Source organism: Anguilla anguilla, chromosome 4 (genome assembly GCF_013347855.1).
Source record: "Anguilla anguilla isolate fAngAng1 chromosome 4, fAngAng1.pri, whole genome shotgun sequence".
NCBI classification, from domain to species: Eukaryota; Metazoa; Chordata; class Actinopteri; order Anguilliformes; family Anguillidae; genus Anguilla; species Anguilla anguilla.
The window spans coordinates 59,148,745-59,167,139 of record NC_049204.1 but is presented as its reverse complement, the minus strand read 5'-3'; the positions used below and the strand labels follow the sequence as shown (position 1 = coordinate 59,167,139).

Genomic DNA, 18,395 nt, shown 5'->3' with positions numbered 1-18,395 from the left:
GTAATGTACTGCAATTGACACATACATAATTTTTTTGTAATGTCCTCATTTTTGAGAATGTGAGATGTTAGATTTTTGGCTGGACCGCAACAGCGGGGCCAGCCCTACAAACGCAAATGTCTGTGACTGAGTGATGAAGTTACACCATTGGTCAGCCGAGTCATGAAGTTACACCACTGGTCGTCTGGTCCAGCCATATACTAGGTTTTGACCTGGTCTTGTTTCTAAAAGTTATTACAACTGCTACAGGTGGGTTATTACGCTGCATCTTATTTTATGTCTTTTGGAAAAAAATAATCTGATGAGATCCTCACTTAAGCCCTGTTTGATGTGTTTATTCGTTTATATAATGGCTTACAGCTACAAAAGGCTAGAGTAGCCTAATGTTAGATCATCTAGTGGTACCATGAAATGTGCGACCTTGAGCAAGAGTAAGAAGGCATATTCAATAGATTAACTCCATTCTGTTGAATGTAATAATGGTTTTATCATTGGAACTTTACATTTCAAAATTTCAGACACTCGGAAAAGTCCTTATTGCCAGCAGCCTCACACTGCCTGTGATGTTTCAAAGAGGTCCAAAAGAAAACAAGCGAACTACACGTCGCTTTTAATCCCCTCGGCTAACTTCAGCTGACGCCACTTAGGAATCAATCAGTCCCATAGTTAACCAGCCGTGTCGGCTTTGCGTTTTGTTTCGCGGTGTCTGGACTTATTCACTTGCTAGGTCCGCAGCCACCCCCACCCCTCCCGACACAGAAATCAGCGCCAGAAGCGTCCCAAACACATGTTACAATAACAAATACAGGTAAACTTGCACAAATTCGGCGAAAGTGCATGAAGACAGAGATTGCCAGTGAATCATAGATATGCCTTAGCATGGTTATTTTAGACTATTTTCAAGATTTAAAAAAATCCTGCATAGCATGCCTTTAAAAATATAGAAAAAAACTGGAAAAAAGGAAGACACTATTTGCACGTCATGCAATTTATGCCAAAGCTGTTCTAACAGAAAATTAATAGTTTTACAATATATATGCTTAAAATGCAAGTAGTTTTAATATTGTCCAAGCAGAAAATTAATAGTTATATTTTTAGGGAAACTGTCGTTCGATTTTTCCTTAATTAATTTGTTTATGTTGAATGTAATAGTGGTTTAATCGTTATACTTCTATCTTGAAAATTTCAGACCACCCTTATAGTTGCTAATTTCACACAATGCACCGTGAACCGTAAGCTTCTTAGTACACCCCGTCACAGCGTGATTTTCCGTCTTGCTTCATATATGGCTTCATATACACACATACATGGAAGTAGCTCACTGTAGTCTATTTCACAGCATGTGTGAATGATTGATTTTTTTTTTCCACGGGACTGGGGGAAATTTTAAACGTTTTTCGTTGGATGCTTTTTGACGACTATGCGGTCCATGAAAATGGTGAAACTCATTAAGGAATACTGAATGTTTTTAAGTTTTTGCATCTGAGACGGTGCTGGATTATCGTTGAAAACGACGCAACACACGAATAAAGGCGTTAAACCGAGGTGAGATGCCCAAATGTGGCCTACAAATTTCTGCAAATTGGGTGCCTGTGGGGATCAGAGAAAGAAAATTGAGGATAATATCATGTAGTGTGCCCAAGGATTAACTGTCAATGTGAACTGCCAAGAGCAGTGGTTCTCTAATTCAAGAAACGCTGTTGGTTTTCGTTCCAACCAAAGTTGCAATCTTACAATTTTAACAAACTTGCTTTTTCTTAATTAAGATTTTCATGCTTTGAGGGATTATTTACTCTCTTAATCTACATTTTGGAATATATGCATTCCCTGAATAATGAAAGACACATATTGCAAACGGTTACATAAAGAGAGGTAAAAAATAATAATTAACAAATCAAATTAAAGACTGAGGTGAATCAATAGGCTCCTAACTGGGGAAAGCATCAACATGTAACCAGTAGAAAAAACCATTTGGTAGATAATTAAGAATTCAAAGACAAAGCAATGTGTTAACATTTTTAAGGAAAACAGTATTGAAGAACTTAAAACACATGCATTCGTCAACCTTAATTGAGCAATAGCTTGGTTGGAACAAAACCAAGAAAAACATGGGTCCCCCAGGACCGAACTTCAGAACCACTGGTCTAGAGTAGTGATTTTGCTATTAGAGTTAGCTATTGTAAGTTAGAAGGGGGAGGGGGAGAGCGAGAGAGAATTGGATAATGGAGATTGAAAGAGATTGTAGCTCCTTTTTGTAAAATACGTCGAGTTTTAACTGCAAGATCCAATTAAAAATATATATATTTTTTGTGCATACAGTATATAATATCTAACATAATAGGCAAAGGTATGATTTGTAGCAACTGGGGAAGGCAGTGCCAGTTATTAAATCTACAATTTATTGATCCGATTTGGAATTTCAACTTCAGACATGGCCCTTTTGCTTTTTAATGTTCATACAGTCGGAAATCTCCCTCATATTCTCCCAGACACCATGACCCGCCGTGTAGCAGTGATTGGGGCAGGATGCTCAGGACTGGCCTGTATCAAGTGCTGCCTGGATGAGGGGCTGGTGCCTGTCTGCTTCGAGAGCAGCGCTGACATCGGGGGACTGTGGAGGTACAAGGTGAAATAATTAATTGAGTGTGAGGTTGCAGGTTCAGTTCTGAGGTGGGGCATTGCCATTGTACTTCTTTTGATCAACGTACATACCCTGAATTTCTTCAGCAAGGTATCCACCTGTATAAATGCATTGCATGCAAAAATGAGCTGTGTAAACTGTCCTGGGTAAGTGTTTGAATGTAATGATTAAAACAATTATCATTCCTTTGGCAGTTATCAAATGTAAATGTTCGTCAACAGAGAATACAGCTGTTATTGTACAATTTCTGCAACAAAATATTTAAAACCAAAATAATATAAACTAGGGTCGCTTGTTTTAAATCCCTGCCAGAGATGACAGAAATAAATTTGAACTGCTGTATATGGTTTTCAGTAACAGGATCTATTTTTATTACATCTCAGCATTGTATCCCAATCTGTCAAGGATGCATACAAAAACCTGTCGGATATATCAGTCTGCATTCGTGGGCATGTTCTTCTGTTCTTTCATGGTTCCATCTTTTGGAGAGTTAGATTTATAATTAAAGAAAGTCTTTGATAGATTGGCGGCCTGTCCAGGGTGTATTCCTGCCTCTCGCCCAATGCGCGCTGGGATTGGCTCCAGCGCCCCCCCGCGACCCTGCTCAGGATAAGCGGGTATAGATAATGGATGGATGGATGGATTACAGACAGTACTGGTTTCTAAATATTAGGCTACCCTTTACTGATTTTCCTCTTTTCAATAATTTCCCCCTTGCCTCATAGGAGAAACCAGAGCCGGGACGAACCAACATCTATCGTTCACTCATTTGCAACAGCTCCAAAGAAATGCTGTCCTACAGTGACTTCCCTCCCCCAGCCGAGTTCCCCAACAACATGCACCACTCCCAGCTTCTGCAGTATTTGCAGCTGTATGTGGAGCATTTCAATCTCCTACAGCATATCCAGTTCCAGGTAGGAACTTTAGTGTAAGTTGAGAGACACCATTTCAAAGCACACTGAGAATAACGATGAAAAACAAGCTCACGTTACCCACTCTGACTGTAGGAGTTCCCAAACTATTTTGAAAACAGTTTTATTGTTCTTTTTAGCAGTGGTGGCTGCTGAGCTGAAACAGGTCTTTACCTGTTTTCATTTATTCTCCTTGATTAACTGGTTTGCCAACAATCTGAATTGTTAAACACACAGCTTCTTCACATCATGTAAGGCAGATTAAATAACAAATTCAATTTAGAAAAATCTGTTTTATTCACTAAGAACACTTAACGATAAACGATACACCACTCTGTTAACTATCACATTAGCAATAAATAATAAAAGAATTATAAATAAATAAATTCATGCCAAAGATCTGCAAAAAGTATTTGCAGATCTTTGGCATGAATATTCTCTGAGTGCGAGTACAGAAAACAAATGAAAATTGTTTTTTTTCTCGCATAACCTAATTGAGGATATCTGAGTATTTTGTCACTTAATCGCTGCATGTTTAACCATGGAAAATGATTGAAAACAAGTTGAGACCAATAATCAGTCTAAGGGGAAGTTTTCTGCCTCCTCAATTTAGATCTCAGCAGCCGTCTCTGGAGTTTACTCGACTATCACCTCTCTTAACAGGCCAATAAAACAGATTTTCAAATAACGTTCAATTCTGGTCATTCATTCCATGGAATCAAGATTTTTCGAGGTCTGCTACACACAGAAACTCTTGTCACAGGTCAGCCAGGGCCCCCTTTGAGTCAACAAGGTATAGTTTAAAAATGGACTTCTCCCTGCATTTCAGACCACTGTGAGCTGTGTGAAGCAGGGGCCCGACTTCTCTCGTTCAGGCCAGTGGGTGGTGGAGACTGAGAAAAAAGGGAGTGGCAAGGAGAGTCACATCTTTGATGCTGTGATGGTCTGTACTGGACATTACACACAGCCCCACCTTCCACTGAAGGACTTCCCAGGTATCTGCATTGCTGTAACTCCGTTTGAAACACCGGTTATTTTCATTTTTTTCAGTATCGTCAAAATATCTTATGAAAATACCAAAACCGAAAATGTTTCTGTCCAACTGTCCAAGTACTTTTATACATTTTCCTACCCCATTTAGCATTCAATCACGAAGCTATTCCTTTCAGTTGTGTGCTGAAGTCATTAAATACATGTCAGGAAGACATTTTCAGAAAAAATTCTACCCATTATTATGAAAATATTACCAGAAATATAATGAAATTTACTTAAAAACTGAGCGAAATGTTCATTTAGATGAGGATTATTTTGTGTTGACTGAAAAATGAAAATTGCCAGTTGTATCCTTTAATAGTGCAAAATGGTACCTTTCAAACAGATTACTTTACTGTGACAGGACTTCCACTGTGGAGTGGAAATTGGGCAATCTGGAGCCACACCTACTGGTTAAGTGAGGACATGCACCTGGGTTGTGCAAGTGCTTTGTGTATTATCTATTTATATAGCACTGAATTACCTGAAGCAGGTAAACCTCTGTGAAGCAGTGTAGTTTGGTCAGGAGTATGGCCTCTGTGTTTATACTCTTACAGCCGACTACCCCCTGAGTTACAATAAGCAGGTAGTTAACAAAAGGCTACCATAAATGTCATACATGAATTGCAGTTATAATATATATTAATATATTTTAAGTGTGATGTTTAATACGAAAACATAATGTGCGCTCACACATGCACACACACAAACACACACACACAGGTGCGTGCACACAAACACACAATGAAATGGGGGCAGAGCAGACATAGAAGTCTATCATAAGCTACAGATCTGCCTATATCAGATCTTCCAGAAAAAAAAGGTTTACTTATTTGGATGACCCTGATCTTCCCCATTTGAAAACTTGAGTGATCTGCACCCCCCCCCCCCCCCACCCCGGCCGCCCCCACCCCAACTCTGCCGATTGTGTTGTTGTCCTTATTTGGTCTGTTCTGCTAGTTCAGATTTGATATACTGCCAATTGTACTTTGGTGACTGGGGGGCTTAGTCATAAACCCAAATTCCCTCAGCAGTGATCCAAAGCCCAGCCTCCAGCTGCTGAATGTTTACCAGATGTTCAAGGCTTTCGAATCGAACTATCCTGTTCATCTTTGTTTCAGGCATAAGTACATTTGCAGGGAAGTATTTCCACAGTTGGGAATATGAGTTTGCCGAGGATCTCCAGGGGAAGAGGATTGTTGTTGTCGGGATTGGGAATTCTGGAGGGGACATCGCCGCAGACAGCAGCAGGGTTGCAGAGCAGGTGTGGTTTTTGATTGATTGATATCCTCTTTTCTCTTTTTTTTCCCCTTCTTCTCTTCCCCAAAAATTTGAATGTCTGGCATTGTATGGCCACCCCATTGATATTCAGCCATATGTCCTACCACATGCTTTCGCCAAAAGTTGTGGCATCAGAGACCACGTCTTTTTTCACTCTTCAGTCCAACAGCTGACTAAACAACTGCGAAACAGGCACAGCTGACACGTGCAGATCACAGACATCAAATCAGATGCAAGAGTCATCACTGAACAATGAAGCAAACTGCTTCATCAACTGCAGCTCAATCTTTCCCTGGACAATACTATGGTCAATTATCCATCGCCCTGCAGAATCCCCAACACTGGCACAGTCTGGATTTCGGGCACTTGTGTGCATCACTTTACTAAGAGTGAGAGCCTCCACTGGATATACCACTCAGGAGCACTTTAAGATTTGTAATTGAGATTCTTGATGATATAAGAAAGGTCTTTGAGATGTGCAAGTGTACCAGTATATTGTAGTCTGACTCACAGGATATAGACTGCGGGTATAAGCCTGCCATTGGCCGACTATTTCAGTCGGAATTCTCCTCCCCTCCTGCTACCTGCGTGTTACCGTTTTTGCAAGGGCACGGTCTCTGCATCCTGGGCTTAGCGCCACCCAAGACAATTGTGATTGGTGTAAAGAAATACAAACATATAAACCTATACCAGAGTGATAATGGGTTGAGCCAGACCTTTCTCCAGCGCTGGCACAGAGCTGAAACGAAGTGTGGAGGCCTGGCTATGCGAGACTAAGTAGATTGAGACAAGCAAGTTTTCCTTTGTTGTCCTGCAGGTGTACCTTAGCACTCGACGAGGTGCCTGGGTGGTCAGTCGCATTGGCGACGATGGACTTCCTGCTGATTTTATGCAAGGTGCCCGTCTGTCCATGCTGGTGCAGCGATATCTGCCATCTTGGGCAGACAAATGTACAGCGCAGACGGTCAACCAACACCTCAACCACCGCCTGTATGGACTGCTGCCTTCACATGGGTCAGGATCCAAGTCTGTCAGAAAAAACAACCTTCAAAATGAGGTTCAAAAATGCACCCTTATTGTTTTTTGTTTATCCTTGCTCCTTCAAGCTAATGAAATCATCGTTGGTGATCTGTGGCAGGTTTTCTAAACAGATCCCTGTGGTGAATGATGACCTGCCCGGTCGCATCATCTCAGGAAGGGTGGTGGTGAAGCCCAACGTGAAGCAGTTCCGAGGCTCCAGTGTGGTGTTTGAGGACGGGACTGTGGTGGACAAAGTGGACGTGGTGGTCTTCGCCACAGGCTACAATTACGACTTCCCCTTCCTGCCCTCCTCTTTAAAGGCCAAGGCTGGTTATCGTATGTCTCTTTACAAACATGTCTTCCCGCCCAGTCTTGAGTGCCCTACTCTGGCGGTGATCGGGTTTATCCATGGCCTGGGAGCCATTATCCCATTGGCCGAGATGCAGGCACGATGGGCAACCAGGGTCTTTCAAGGTATGGGACCTTTATGAGCTCATCCAAAGCTCTTTAAAGACCTGCTGCTTCTAAGAATGTGCTAGATCAGGGACATGTGCGGTAGTCTGGCAATTTAATCAACATATACTCCAGTAAAATACATTAACACTGACCTGGTTTAAGTGAAACATCCACAAGCACTGCTTTCCATTATTGAAACCTGTAGATATACCAATCCACTTTTTTTTTTCTTTTAAACATTTAAGCGGCCCAACCACAAGCTTCCATGTAATTATGTTTTTCATTTCAAGGGTTGCAGAAACTGCCACCGCAGAAACGCATGCTTCTGGACATTGAGAAAGAGACAAGGGAAATGCATCAGAGGTAAAAGTTGAGCAGCATGAGTCATTCACGTTACCGGAGCCACCTCCGTACCCTTGTTCTGAGTCTCATCTCCCTGCAGGTTTGCCTGCTCCAAGCGCAACCCTCTCCAAGTGGAATATATCCCTTACATGGATGACCTGGCGCGGCAGGTGGGGGTGCTGCCCAACTTCCTGGGCCTGCTGCTGCGAGACCCTCGTCTGGGTCTGAGTGTGCTGCTGGGTCCCTACACCCCGTACCAGTACCGGCTGCGTGGACCGGGGCGGTGGGAGGGGGCTCGCCAGGCCATACTCACGCAGTGGGAGCGGGTGACCCGGCCCTTTAAAACACGCCCTGTACCAGAGGCCCGGGCCTCTGCCGCGCCTCTGTTGCTCACTGTCTCGGGCGCTGCCCTGCTGCTCGCTGCCGTCTACTCTCAACGCAAAACCCCTGCCATCCTGCCGGATCCTGCAGCCGTCCTGAACAGGCTCTGCTCCCTACCAGGGATCGTGTGGAGGATGCGCCCCTGCCTGAAACTGCAGTGAACACAGGAATTTAAAGATTAAGACTGTCCTATAATTGACTATACAAACTATGAAAACTTAAATAATGTAAGCTGTATGTTATAGAGCAGACTAAAATAAAATAATAAAATTGTGTGACATGTATTTGTAGTTTGTACTAGGCTCCTCCTTACTGTCTGGGGTAGTTGCGTATCTTTTTTTTCTTTGAAATATTTAGCAACGCCTGTCAACGTAGATTTATATGTTATGTAATTTTGGATGATTTACTTTGGCATAAAAGCCTGCATTTTTCGGGAGGGATCTCTGATGACTTACGTGATAGGCGGCAACAATTTTACGTACTGAAAGTCCATGCCGTCTGAGCTTATATTACTTTAACTCCGCCCAACGATCTTTTAGATCATCTTGCCTTCAGAGGCCGAGGTTTGCATATTACAGCGCTTGACAGTAAGTAGTAACTTTTCCTGAGACGTATGTGTATGTACATTCGGGATAACGCACCAAATACATGCTCAGATCTATGCACGAGAAAACGGCAATGTCAGAACGTGTGCATATATCACACGACTGGCAGGACATTTAACAATATACATTGTACCGTTTGCATTTTTAATAAATGATAATAAATCACTGGATCTTTCCCGTTTCTTTCCGCGGCTAGTAGAAGAAAAGTGTTTTGGTTCAGCTGGTCAGTGTTTACCATGGCGGAAGTTCTGGTTTGGACAAAATCCAGAAAAAAGCAAAGGCAACCATTTCGCGTCTTTTTGGAAACAAAAAACAGCCGCTGTTGGATTTGCGACTTGCAAAGTCTGTCGAATTAGCGGTTTAATAGAAAAATAAAGCCGTAGCTATTTGTTTAAATCTTTATTACATCCGTTTTCGTGTATTCGATAAACAATTCAACTCAATGCAGCGAGTATATCAAAGAAAATGGCACAGGGAAAGTTGCGACCCTGATATGGAAAGGTAGTCAGATCTGGGTCTGACAATCACCAGCTGACAATTGGCTGACTCTTTTTTAAAATAATTTTTATTTTTTGCAAAACTGTGGTAACAAAAATACTAAAGGGGACTATTTAAAAAAAATTATTTTACCTGAAAGTTTTGTGCAGCAGCCTAACAATCGCAGGTTGCAATATGTACAGTTAGTTAAGCTTGAACACTGCATGTTTTGTGCTGAATTTGTGAAATTGTCAGTGGTGAAAGGGGAAATTGCTGTAACTATACGATCATGATGAGTGTTTGTCTTCGGTATTAGGCCACCTGTAGTTCAGGTAGAGAAGAATTTCTACGTACAATAACACAAAAAGATTACTTTTACTTTAAAGTAATCTTAGAAACGACTTTCCTTGAAATAGATTCCTTCCTCTTTAACCCCTTAAGTAGCACCCCCCTTTTTTAAACACAACCTTGAAAATGACATACCCAAAATAAAGCGGTTACTATTCTTGAACCCTCTTGACCACAGGCATAATCCTGGTCTCTTCTGAAAGGTAACCTTTGGGAGCTTGTTTTCAGAAGTACTACAAATATTACTGAAACAAACTAACAGAAGCTCAAACACAGTGATAGTGGAATTTTTTCTCACCTGAAGGATTTTTTTGAGTAGATACAGATGCTGTGCTTAGTGGGAACATCCTTGCTCTTTCAAGTGTCAGTTTGAAGCCATGCCAATCACTGATGTGGCAGATGGGGAGAGGTGGATCCACAGGTTGATCAGGATACATCACACGTTCAAAAAAAATACTTCTGCAAAGCATGTACTCTTGTTTCCTTGCTCAAGAATTCTTCAGGATCCTCCTAGCTACTTGGAAGGAGAATAAAGGACAAATAAAATAAGTGATTGGAATGCACCTGTCACTGCAAAAGCTGTTTCCCTCTGTAACAGTTGCCTTCCGCAAGGCAACCATTATTGCAGCGGGCAACAGCGAATAGAATGCACCCTAAAAAGAAATTCGATGTTCCTCTGTTTCTCTGAGATAGCCCCCAGTTTTAAATTAATGCAGTGCGATAAGGCACCGAGCATAGGCGGCTTTTCAGTTGACTTTCATAAGAAATTTAATTCAAAATTCTCTTTATTTTTCACCTACAAACATTAAGCAAATGACACCCTGTTGAACATGGAGTATCACTAATTGGTGTGATTTCGGGAAAATCATTTAGTTTGCACTCTGTTTTCACACACATCAATAGGCTACTTACTGTAGGCCTTGATGCCTACTGTGTCTGCAGGTATTTCTTGTTTCCTTTCGATCCGAAGCCAATTAAGGCCTTGAGAATAAGATGTGTGTTAATCGCTATTTTATAATCACAATTATAAAAGTGAATTTTAGCATTGTAATGGCATCTCATGAGGAAGGTAAAATACAATTTTACACTTCTGTTGTATTGTACATCCTGTTTTGTGTAATCTTGGTGGAAGGTAAACATTCTTGGCATATAAACTTGATTGTATTTTTAACACAATAGGAGGCAGTGAAAACAAGGGTTTTCTTACCAGTTTTCGCACACGTGCCTGTCCTCTTCACAGTTGGAGGGAAGCAGCTTGCACAGAAGCATTCTGATTGAAGTCCCAGCGAGGAGCACCATGGGCCGCCGTGTAGCAGTGATTGGGGCAGGAAGCTCAGGACTGGCCTGTATCAAGTGCTGCCTGGATGAGGGGCTGGTGCCTGTCTGCTTCGAGAGCAGCGATGACATCGGGGGACTGTGGAGGTACAAGGTGAGATCAGCATATATACTGTAGGAACCGCGTGCAAATTCAAACCTGGTGTCATAAAATCTTTTCAGACAACCGTGACCAATGAGAGCGAACGCTGCCGTCCCATTACTTTCTACTCAGAAGAGGCAAGATTTACTTCTCTTGGAATGTGCTTGTGTAGCACTATATTCCATTTTAAATTTCACAAAGCAAAAATGCACAAGTGTGTGCAGAAATTAACTGATGCTGAATTACTTCACATTCAACATAGAGAAATTTCACCAACATAGTGAATGACATTGTCCACAACCATAAATGGCTATTGGTTTTTAAGGGCTTTCGTGAGTAAAAGAGTAGGAGACGTGCAGATGGGAACTTCACTCCTTTCCCTTTCTTCGTGAGAGAATAAACTTACACGCGGCATAAAGTTATGGAAGTAGTAAGTCCCGAATGAAAGCTCTTCATCAGAACTGTTGAACCTGTTCTTATGAGGACCTACAGTCAGAACACTAACTGTCACGTTTAAAATAAATAAATAGGTGCAAGTTTTCATTCTGGCGTCCCTGACTTTTCCTCTCGTCTTTTCTCATATTTAGGAGAATCCTGAGTCAGACCGGGCCAGCATCTACCACTCTGTTATCATCAATACCTCCAAGGAGATGATGTGCTTCAGTGATTTTCCCATCCCAGCTGAGTTCCCAAACTACATGCACAACTCCCTGATCATGGACTACTTCCGCATGTACGCAGAGCACTTCCAGCTCACTCGCCACGTCCGCTTCCAGGTGAGTCCCTGCAAATAACTGTGGCAGGGAGTCTTATTCCATCCAGAGAGGGAAGGTTTCAGCTGGCATGGTTGCCATTAAACAGTAATACTTGGAGCCCGCTCAGTTCATCAGTTACCCTGTGTATTACTGAATCCCAGTGTCGCAACGGTCACGCACGCTGTAACGAGACGGCTGTGAATCGATCTGACTTCCCCCTTACTCTGTTTGTTTCAGACCAGTGTCTGCAGTGTGAATCAGAGGCCTGACTTCTCTCAGTCGGGGCAGTGGGACGTTGTGACTGAGAACCGAGAAGGTCGTAAAGAGAAGCACATCTTTGACGCTGTGATGATATGCATAGGACACCATGTTTACCCCAACATGCCCTTGAAAGACTTTCCTGGTAAAACCCAACTTTACTATTTCTGTCCTGCTACGTTAAAACTAGACTGAAAACTGAAATCACAGTAAAAAAATGAGACGTGGTGTTGCCCTTTGATTGTGTAGTGTTGTATAACATGTGGGGCAAGTTAGCTGTGGAATCATTAATTCAGGTTAAACTTTGTACTTTATTTTGCAGCTCCAAAAGCTGGTCCAAATATTCTTATCTTATCTCTCTGGAATACAGTGTGGTTTATATTTTATCAAGTGCTAATTTTAATGTCAGAGCTATAACCAACCCTATAGGGTTGCCATAGCGAGCACTGTTATCACACCTTGATTGCGCATTGGAAGGAATGTATTTTAATGTTTTAATGTTGACAATTTGGCTTGCAATCAGGGGCATGCAGAAGTCCATAGAAGTGATGTCGTATGTATTCATCTTTGTCCCATTATTCAAGATTACAGTTTCTTGTGATTTTGACATAACAAAACAGTTTTTTTTTTTTTGTGATCACGACTAACACTGTATGACTGAAAGAATCTGGACACAATCTGGCCTTGGTCTGGGGCTGTTGCTCATGGTTTGGGCTGGGCCCCTTAGTTCCAGTGAAGGCAAATTTGACAAACTTGACGATTCGGTGCTTCCCCAACAGTTTGGGGAAGGCCCTTTCCTGTTTTAGCATAACAAGTCCCCCGGGCACACGGTGAGGTCCATGTAGAAATGATTTTGTTGAGAACAGTGTGGAAGAACTTGACTGACCTGCACTGCGCCTCGACTTCAACCCCATCCAACACCTAATCAGGGGCTGACCTCACCAATGCACGTTTGGCTGAATGGAAGCAAATCCCTTCAGCAATGCTCCAACATCTAGTATAAAGCCTTCCCAGAAGAGCGGAGGTTGTTATTGCAAAAAAGGGTGGACTGACTCCATATTAATGCCCATAATTTTGGATGAGATGTTGGATGTCAGGTGTCCACATACATTCGGGCATATTGTGTATCTAATGAGCATGATATAAAAATGTTGTTTCCTCGTGATCACAAGATGACCTCTGTCATCTGATTGCACAGTGGCTGGGAATAGCATGTGCTACGTTGCTCTACGATGGATGAGTGCATTCCATTTTTCTCTGACCAGGATTTGTTGGGAAATTGATATTTAATTAACTGTAGATGGGCCATTTATGCACTGAAATAGTTTTCCATTTTGGTTGATAAAAAGAGAAATTGGTGATGTGTTTAATTACGGGATTTCATAATTAGCTCGGTGACAAACATAGATTTCGAACCAAAGATGTCAAAATAGGAATGGATCCAGACAAACAATTTTTATTTGGCTTTCACTTGTATTTTCACGGCATTGCAAATCACTACAAACATGACATAATTCTTCTAAAAAAATTGCGTTATCTATTAGGTATCGAGACTTTTAAGGGGACGTACTTCCACAGCCGTGACTACAAAACCCCAGAAGAGTGGCGAGGGAAGAGGGTGGTTGTGATTGGGATTGGGAACTCTGGTGGGGACATTGCTGTAGAGCTGAGCAGAGTGACTAAGCAGGTATCTTTATAACATTACTCATTAAACTGGTTGATCCTGATCACATATTTAGTAATGGCAGCTTTAATTTCTGCTATAAACTGGTAGTCCTGGTTGTAGAATGTTATTTACATTGTGAGCTTCTGAATTTTCATAAATTTGAACATGGTTATGGAAAAAACGGTTATGATTAAAAAGTTACAGTGAACTCCTGATAAGGGACTTGTTGAGCAGGTTAACAGCAAGTACATTTATGACTTCAGTCTACTTGTGACTTGTACTAGTTCACAGTGCCAGTCTTACTAAAGGATCTGAAACAAGGTTGTGAGCAGGTGTACTATGCCAGTAGAGCTTGTGATATTGACTTGCTCTTGGTGAGACTGGCTGGGGCTGCTGGGACATGAGTGCAGGAAAATGCAACGAGCTGTGCACCCCAGCTGAAATAGGCTTTTGCCCATCCTCGGGCTTCTCTCTCCTCTCCCCCAGCTGTTCCTTAGCACTCGTCGGGGGGCATGGATCTTGAACCGTGTGGGAGACAACGGTTTCCCATTAGACATTAGTTTTAACAGGGTGCTAAATCTACTGCGGGTCATCCTGCCCTTCAGCCTTCTGTGCAGACTCGGAGAGAGTAGACTAAACCAGCGCTTCAACCACAAGCTCTATGCTCTGCAACCCAAACACAGGTACATTTTTAAAAAAATGGATTTTACACAATTTTTCCCCAGTTAAACTGGCCACAATGCAATGACTCTCTGTGCAAGATGTTTCAGTATTTGTACTTTTGAGAGACTTCTGATGAACAATGGCTAATTCAGTTTTCAAATGTTGTGCTACTTTGTGTAGCTGTCAAATCAAAAGTAAAGCCTGCTACCTGAGCAGTACTATAAATACACTTGTAAAGAAATTTGCTTGAAAGCCTCAGCAGCTGAAGTAACAGCTGATGTGTAACAATGGCAATGTTCCTTTCACCACCTTCTCCTCTTTCCAGGCTGTTCAGCCAGCATCCCACTGTAAACGATGAGCTGCCCAACCGTATCCTCTCGGGCACAGTGTGCGTGAAGCCCAACGTGTGCCAGTTCCAGGGCTCCAGTGTGGTGTTCGAGGACGGCACGGTGGAAGAGGACATCGACCTCGTGGTCTTCGCCACCGGCTACAGCTTCTCTTATCCCTTCCTTTCCTCGTCTGTACTCGGTGTTACCGAAAACAGGGCCTCACTTTACAAGTACGTTTTCCCTCCTGAGCTTGAACGCCCCACGCTGGCCATTATTGGTCTGGTCCAGCCCCTGGGTGCCATCATGCCCGTAGCAGAGATGCAGGCACGCTGGGCTGCACGTGTGTTCAAAGGTAGGCCTCCCTTTCTCATGCTTGTTTCAGTCCCCCCCCCCCCCCCAACACACAGCACCCACAGAAAACATTTATTATATTGAATCATTTATATTTATGTGCACACTTTGCAGAAATGTGCTGTTCTCAAAATTAATTTAGAATCAGTTAAGATTATATTTTTCACATCGCTGCAGAAACGGAACTATTTAGCATTACTAAGTCATCCGCAACAGGTAAAGATTCACAAATCATGGTAATCATCTGAGAATAGTCAAATTTAAATATATTTAAATGCCGTTATTTATGAAACTCTATAAAGTGTTCTGCAGGGCAGAGCTAAAACCTCTATGTCTGAAGGCACAGGCCACTACAGATAGAGCTTATGTAAATATTCTTGTCAAGATCAGTCACCTCACCCCGAAATATTTATTTAGTGTGTTCGCCAAGTTCTGCACTTTAAATACATTTTGATTGTATGCTTTAAGTCTTGCTTGGCCTTCTGATCAGTAGTGCATTTGCCTTTTGTCCCAGTTCTTGTGTAACTGAGTCTAGTGATAAAACATTGTTTGCAAGATGGTAAAACTGATATCATTGGTTTCTCCCTGGCCGTGGTTGACACTGTGTGCGGTGTGTTCCCAGGGTTGAATAAGTTGCCTCCCAAGGATGCCATGTTGAAGGACATAAAAGAAAAGGCAGAAACAATGGCCAAGAGGTATAATCGTGTACTTTCTGAGAACATGTCTGAACTGTCCGTCTGAGTTGAATACCTGCATACATCATGTCTCACTCATGAGTTCATGTTGTGGTGAAGGAATGAAATGAGAGATGACTTCAAATCAAATTTTTTTTAGAAACTAGTCATGCAGGGGGCTCATGAGAAATGAGTATGGATAACGTGTACAAATAATAGAATGAGCACATTGATTTTCCTTCGCTTCTTATTAAATCGAGTAAAATATGTTTTAGGTATGGTAAAATTTGCAGTGAAATACTAATACAAGTGGGGTTTCATTGCTGAGATATTCTGGAAACTCCACTGTTTTATGTGTGTTCTTCATTTACAGTACATGCGATTCTCTGAGTTTAGTTTTGATTGTCAGCATGGTTTCGACATTCTCTGCTTTTAGGTATGTGACTTCTCCGAGGCACACCATTCAGGTGGATTACGTCCCTTACATGGATGAACTGGCGCGGGAGGTGGGGGTGCGGCCCAACTTCCTGGGCCTGCTGCTGCGAGACCCTCGTGTGGGTCTGAGTGTGCTGCTGGGTCCCTGCACCCCGTACCAGTTCCGGCTGCGTGGCCCGGGACGGTGGGAGGGGGCTCGCCAGGCCATCCTCACGCAGTGGGAGCGGGTGGCCAAACCCATGAAGACGCGCCCTGTGCCAGAGTGTCCGCGCTCCTCCACCCTGTCCCTGTTGCTTCCTGTGTCTGTCGCCACTCTGCTACTAGCAGTTCTCTACATTAAAAAGAACAACCTCACCGTCCTGCAGGACTCTGCCAACAGCCTCTTGGACAGCTGGAAGATGTACTTTGCAGTGCCTTGATTGCAGGTGCATATTGTGGCAGAAAAAAAGCACTTGTGTTATAAATTTTATCCTGTAAAAAATGAATCACTTGCTTGCAATATAGATCAGTGTACTCATAATGTAGATATGCCTGCAATATAGATCTAGTTATCCATCCCAACCAAGAGCCAAAGTACAAACTGTGAATACATACAGACTGTAGCCCTAAGAAGCCTGGAGAAAAGAAACATAAAAAAGCGATAAACTTAATTGGCACAAAAGGAGGGAGTGTCATGGGATGGGGATTACATTTAATTACAGGCATTTCGCCAACACTTATCCAGAGCAACTTACGGATCTTTTTCATTTTTAAAAAAAAACATGGTATCCATTTATGCAGCTGGATATATACACATATGTACTGGTGTTGCCTGTTATATATAGAAGTAACGGTGCAAGCAGGAGAAAACCAGCCATCTCAGTTGTGCGGAACGGAGAGATCTAGCTGGGCAGGGACGTAGGGCCAGCAGTTGCCACAGGTATGATTACAGCTGTGCCCAACTGTGAGTCCCTTTTGTTCCCTGTGTGAGCCCCGACATTCCTTCTGCAGGCCCTTTTGCCCCTTGCTACTCATTACTCGTGTTAATTTCTTGCTACCGAGCTGGGGGAGCTGGCCCCTTCTCTTTACCAGGGTGCATACAGTACGATGCTAGCTACGCTAACGCTACTATAGCTGGGTATAGTGCTTTAAGATTGACTGGCGGTTTAGTGAAGCTGTTTAACTCACTGCCCTGTAGGTTAGCACTAAGACATTAAAATGTATGTGAGTTATAACGGGTAGTCAGTGAAGTGAACTGAGGATATGTGTGGCATTGGCAGGCCTAGGAAGACGGAAGACCGGTCTTACAGTTGCATTTTGCACTACAAGGGTGTACTTCTTTCAGGTCCACCCGTGAGGAAAATGGGGGATAAAAAGCTGTATAATGTGACACAATTAACTATATTTTATGCTTGGACGTATGGAAAAATAATATCTCTTTTTTCAAGTAGAATTAATCTTTATAAAAATTTTTTTTTAAAAACATTGAATAATGCTATTATTTTCTCAAAATGATTGGCGTCAAAATGATTGGCAAATGGCAATTCATCATAAAATCAAACAAGGCTAAATCGGCCCCTTAAGACACAGCCAAGTGTGTTCTTTTTCCATAATTACTGAAAGAAAATGACATTTCCAACCAATGAATCGGTTGCTTCAGAGTCATGGTGAGGCATTTGATCTTTCTGTACGACAGTGACATCTACTGGTGTATGTATGTCATTGCAATAACCCTATGGGTATATGTATGTATGTTACCAGAGAAGGCAAATGAACTGCATTTATATAGCGCTTTTATCCAAAGCGCTTTACAATTGATGCCTCTCATTCACCAGAGCAGTTAGGGGTTAGGTGTCTTGCTCAGGGACACTTCGACATGCCCAGGGCGGGGATCAAACCGGCAACCCTCCAACTGCCAGACAACCGCCATGTGAGCCATATCAAATTGTTGTACGTGCTGTAAAATTGCAATAAATTGAATTACCCAACAAAGTAAAAGTATCTGTACTACTACATACACTTTACTGTACAGGCAGTCATACAGTTCTTGAACAGACAGTATTGATTGTTTCCAGGGCTGCAAAATAACCAGAGGTACAGTATAAAATCATTTCTAAATAAATCTAAATCTGCTATTTACCATAATTTTCTCTCAGATAATGAACTGCAACCATGTCCAACTCTATGTGACTAATCAAAGATTTATGTCAGTAATCTGTCCTTCTTTGTGAAAACAATTAATAAATGGCACTGCCTTATGGTCACTTTTTGTCAGTCGTGCCTTGTTTGTACTGAATTATTGACAACTGCCAATTTTGGATTATCATACTCATGCACACGTTCAGAATTAGCTTCTTTTTGTGGTCCTTCACAG

General features: G+C 42.2%; 2 protein-coding genes across 8 annotated transcripts; both read left to right on the top strand.

The window, feature by feature from the left end:
• Nucleotides 1-701: 701 nt before the first annotated feature.
• On the top strand, nucleotides 702-8,342 carry LOC118225674 (flavin-containing monooxygenase 5-like). Of its 6 annotated transcripts, none has more exons than XM_035414473.1 (10): nucleotides 702-808; nucleotides 1,474-1,545; nucleotides 2,490-2,626; nucleotides 3,367-3,555; nucleotides 4,382-4,547; nucleotides 5,706-5,848; nucleotides 6,683-6,879; nucleotides 7,004-7,359; nucleotides 7,632-7,704; nucleotides 7,784-8,342. In XM_035414473.1, exons 3-10 carry the CDS (start codon nucleotides 2,495-2,497, stop codon nucleotides 8,223-8,225), a joined length of 1,698 nt encoding a protein of 565 aa, XP_035270364.1. In that variant the 5' UTR covers nucleotides 702-808; nucleotides 1,474-1,545; nucleotides 2,490-2,494; the 3' UTR covers nucleotides 8,226-8,342. The 6 variants fall into 6 exon arrangements, with proteins under 6 accessions (XP_035270364.1, XP_035270366.1, XP_035270367.1 ...); XM_035414475.1 differs by having other exon boundaries at nucleotides 2,463-2,626; XM_035414476.1 differs by lacking the exon at nucleotides 1,474-1,545.
• Nucleotides 8,343-8,482: 140 nt separating this feature from the next.
• Nucleotides 8,483-18,283, top strand: LOC118225676 (flavin-containing monooxygenase 5-like). Of its 2 annotated transcripts, XM_035414485.1 has the most exons (9): nucleotides 8,483-8,651; nucleotides 10,735-10,923; nucleotides 11,499-11,687; nucleotides 11,904-12,069; nucleotides 13,469-13,611; nucleotides 14,077-14,273; nucleotides 14,579-14,934; nucleotides 15,556-15,628; nucleotides 16,044-18,283. In XM_035414485.1, the coding sequence occupies exons 2-9, from the start codon at nucleotides 10,792-10,794 to the stop codon at nucleotides 16,459-16,461; spliced, it is 1,674 nt and encodes a 557-aa protein (XP_035270376.1). In that variant the 5' UTR covers nucleotides 8,483-8,651; nucleotides 10,735-10,791; the 3' UTR covers nucleotides 16,462-18,283. The 2 variants fall into 2 exon arrangements, with proteins under 2 accessions (XP_035270376.1, XP_035270377.1); XM_035414486.1 differs by lacking the exons at nucleotides 15,556-15,628; nucleotides 16,044-18,283 and adding an exon at nucleotides 15,076-15,522 and having other exon boundaries at nucleotides 8,487-8,651; nucleotides 14,579-14,953.
• Nucleotides 18,284-18,395: the final 112 nt, after the last annotated feature.

What these genes read in the sequence shown, in the direction of transcription:
- LOC118225674 (XM_035414476.1), top strand. Translation starts at nt 2,495, where the DNA reads ATGACCCGCCGTGTAGCAGTGATTGGGGCAGGATGCTCAGGACTGGCC. An exon ending in TCCACTGAAGGACTTCCCAG is followed by an intron (nt 4,548 to 5,705) that starts GTATCTGCATTG and finishes TCTTTGTTTCAG; the next exon opens with GCATAAGTACATTTGCAGGG. An exon ending in GCAGCAGGGTTGCAGAGCAG is followed by an intron (nt 5,849 to 6,682) that starts GTGTGGTTTTTG and finishes GTTGTCCTGCAG; the next exon opens with GTGTACCTTAGCACTCGACG.
- LOC118225676 (XM_035414485.1), top strand. Translation starts at nt 10,792, where the DNA reads ATGGGCCGCCGTGTAGCAGTGATTGGGGCAGGAAGCTCAGGACTGGCC. An exon ending in GGGGACTGTGGAGGTACAAG is followed by an intron (nt 10,924 to 11,498) that starts GTGAGATCAGCA and finishes TCTCATATTTAG; the next exon opens with GAGAATCCTGAGTCAGACCG. An exon ending in GCCCTTGAAAGACTTTCCTG is followed by an intron (nt 12,070 to 13,468) that starts GTAAAACCCAAC and finishes GTTATCTATTAG; the next exon opens with GTATCGAGACTTTTAAGGGG.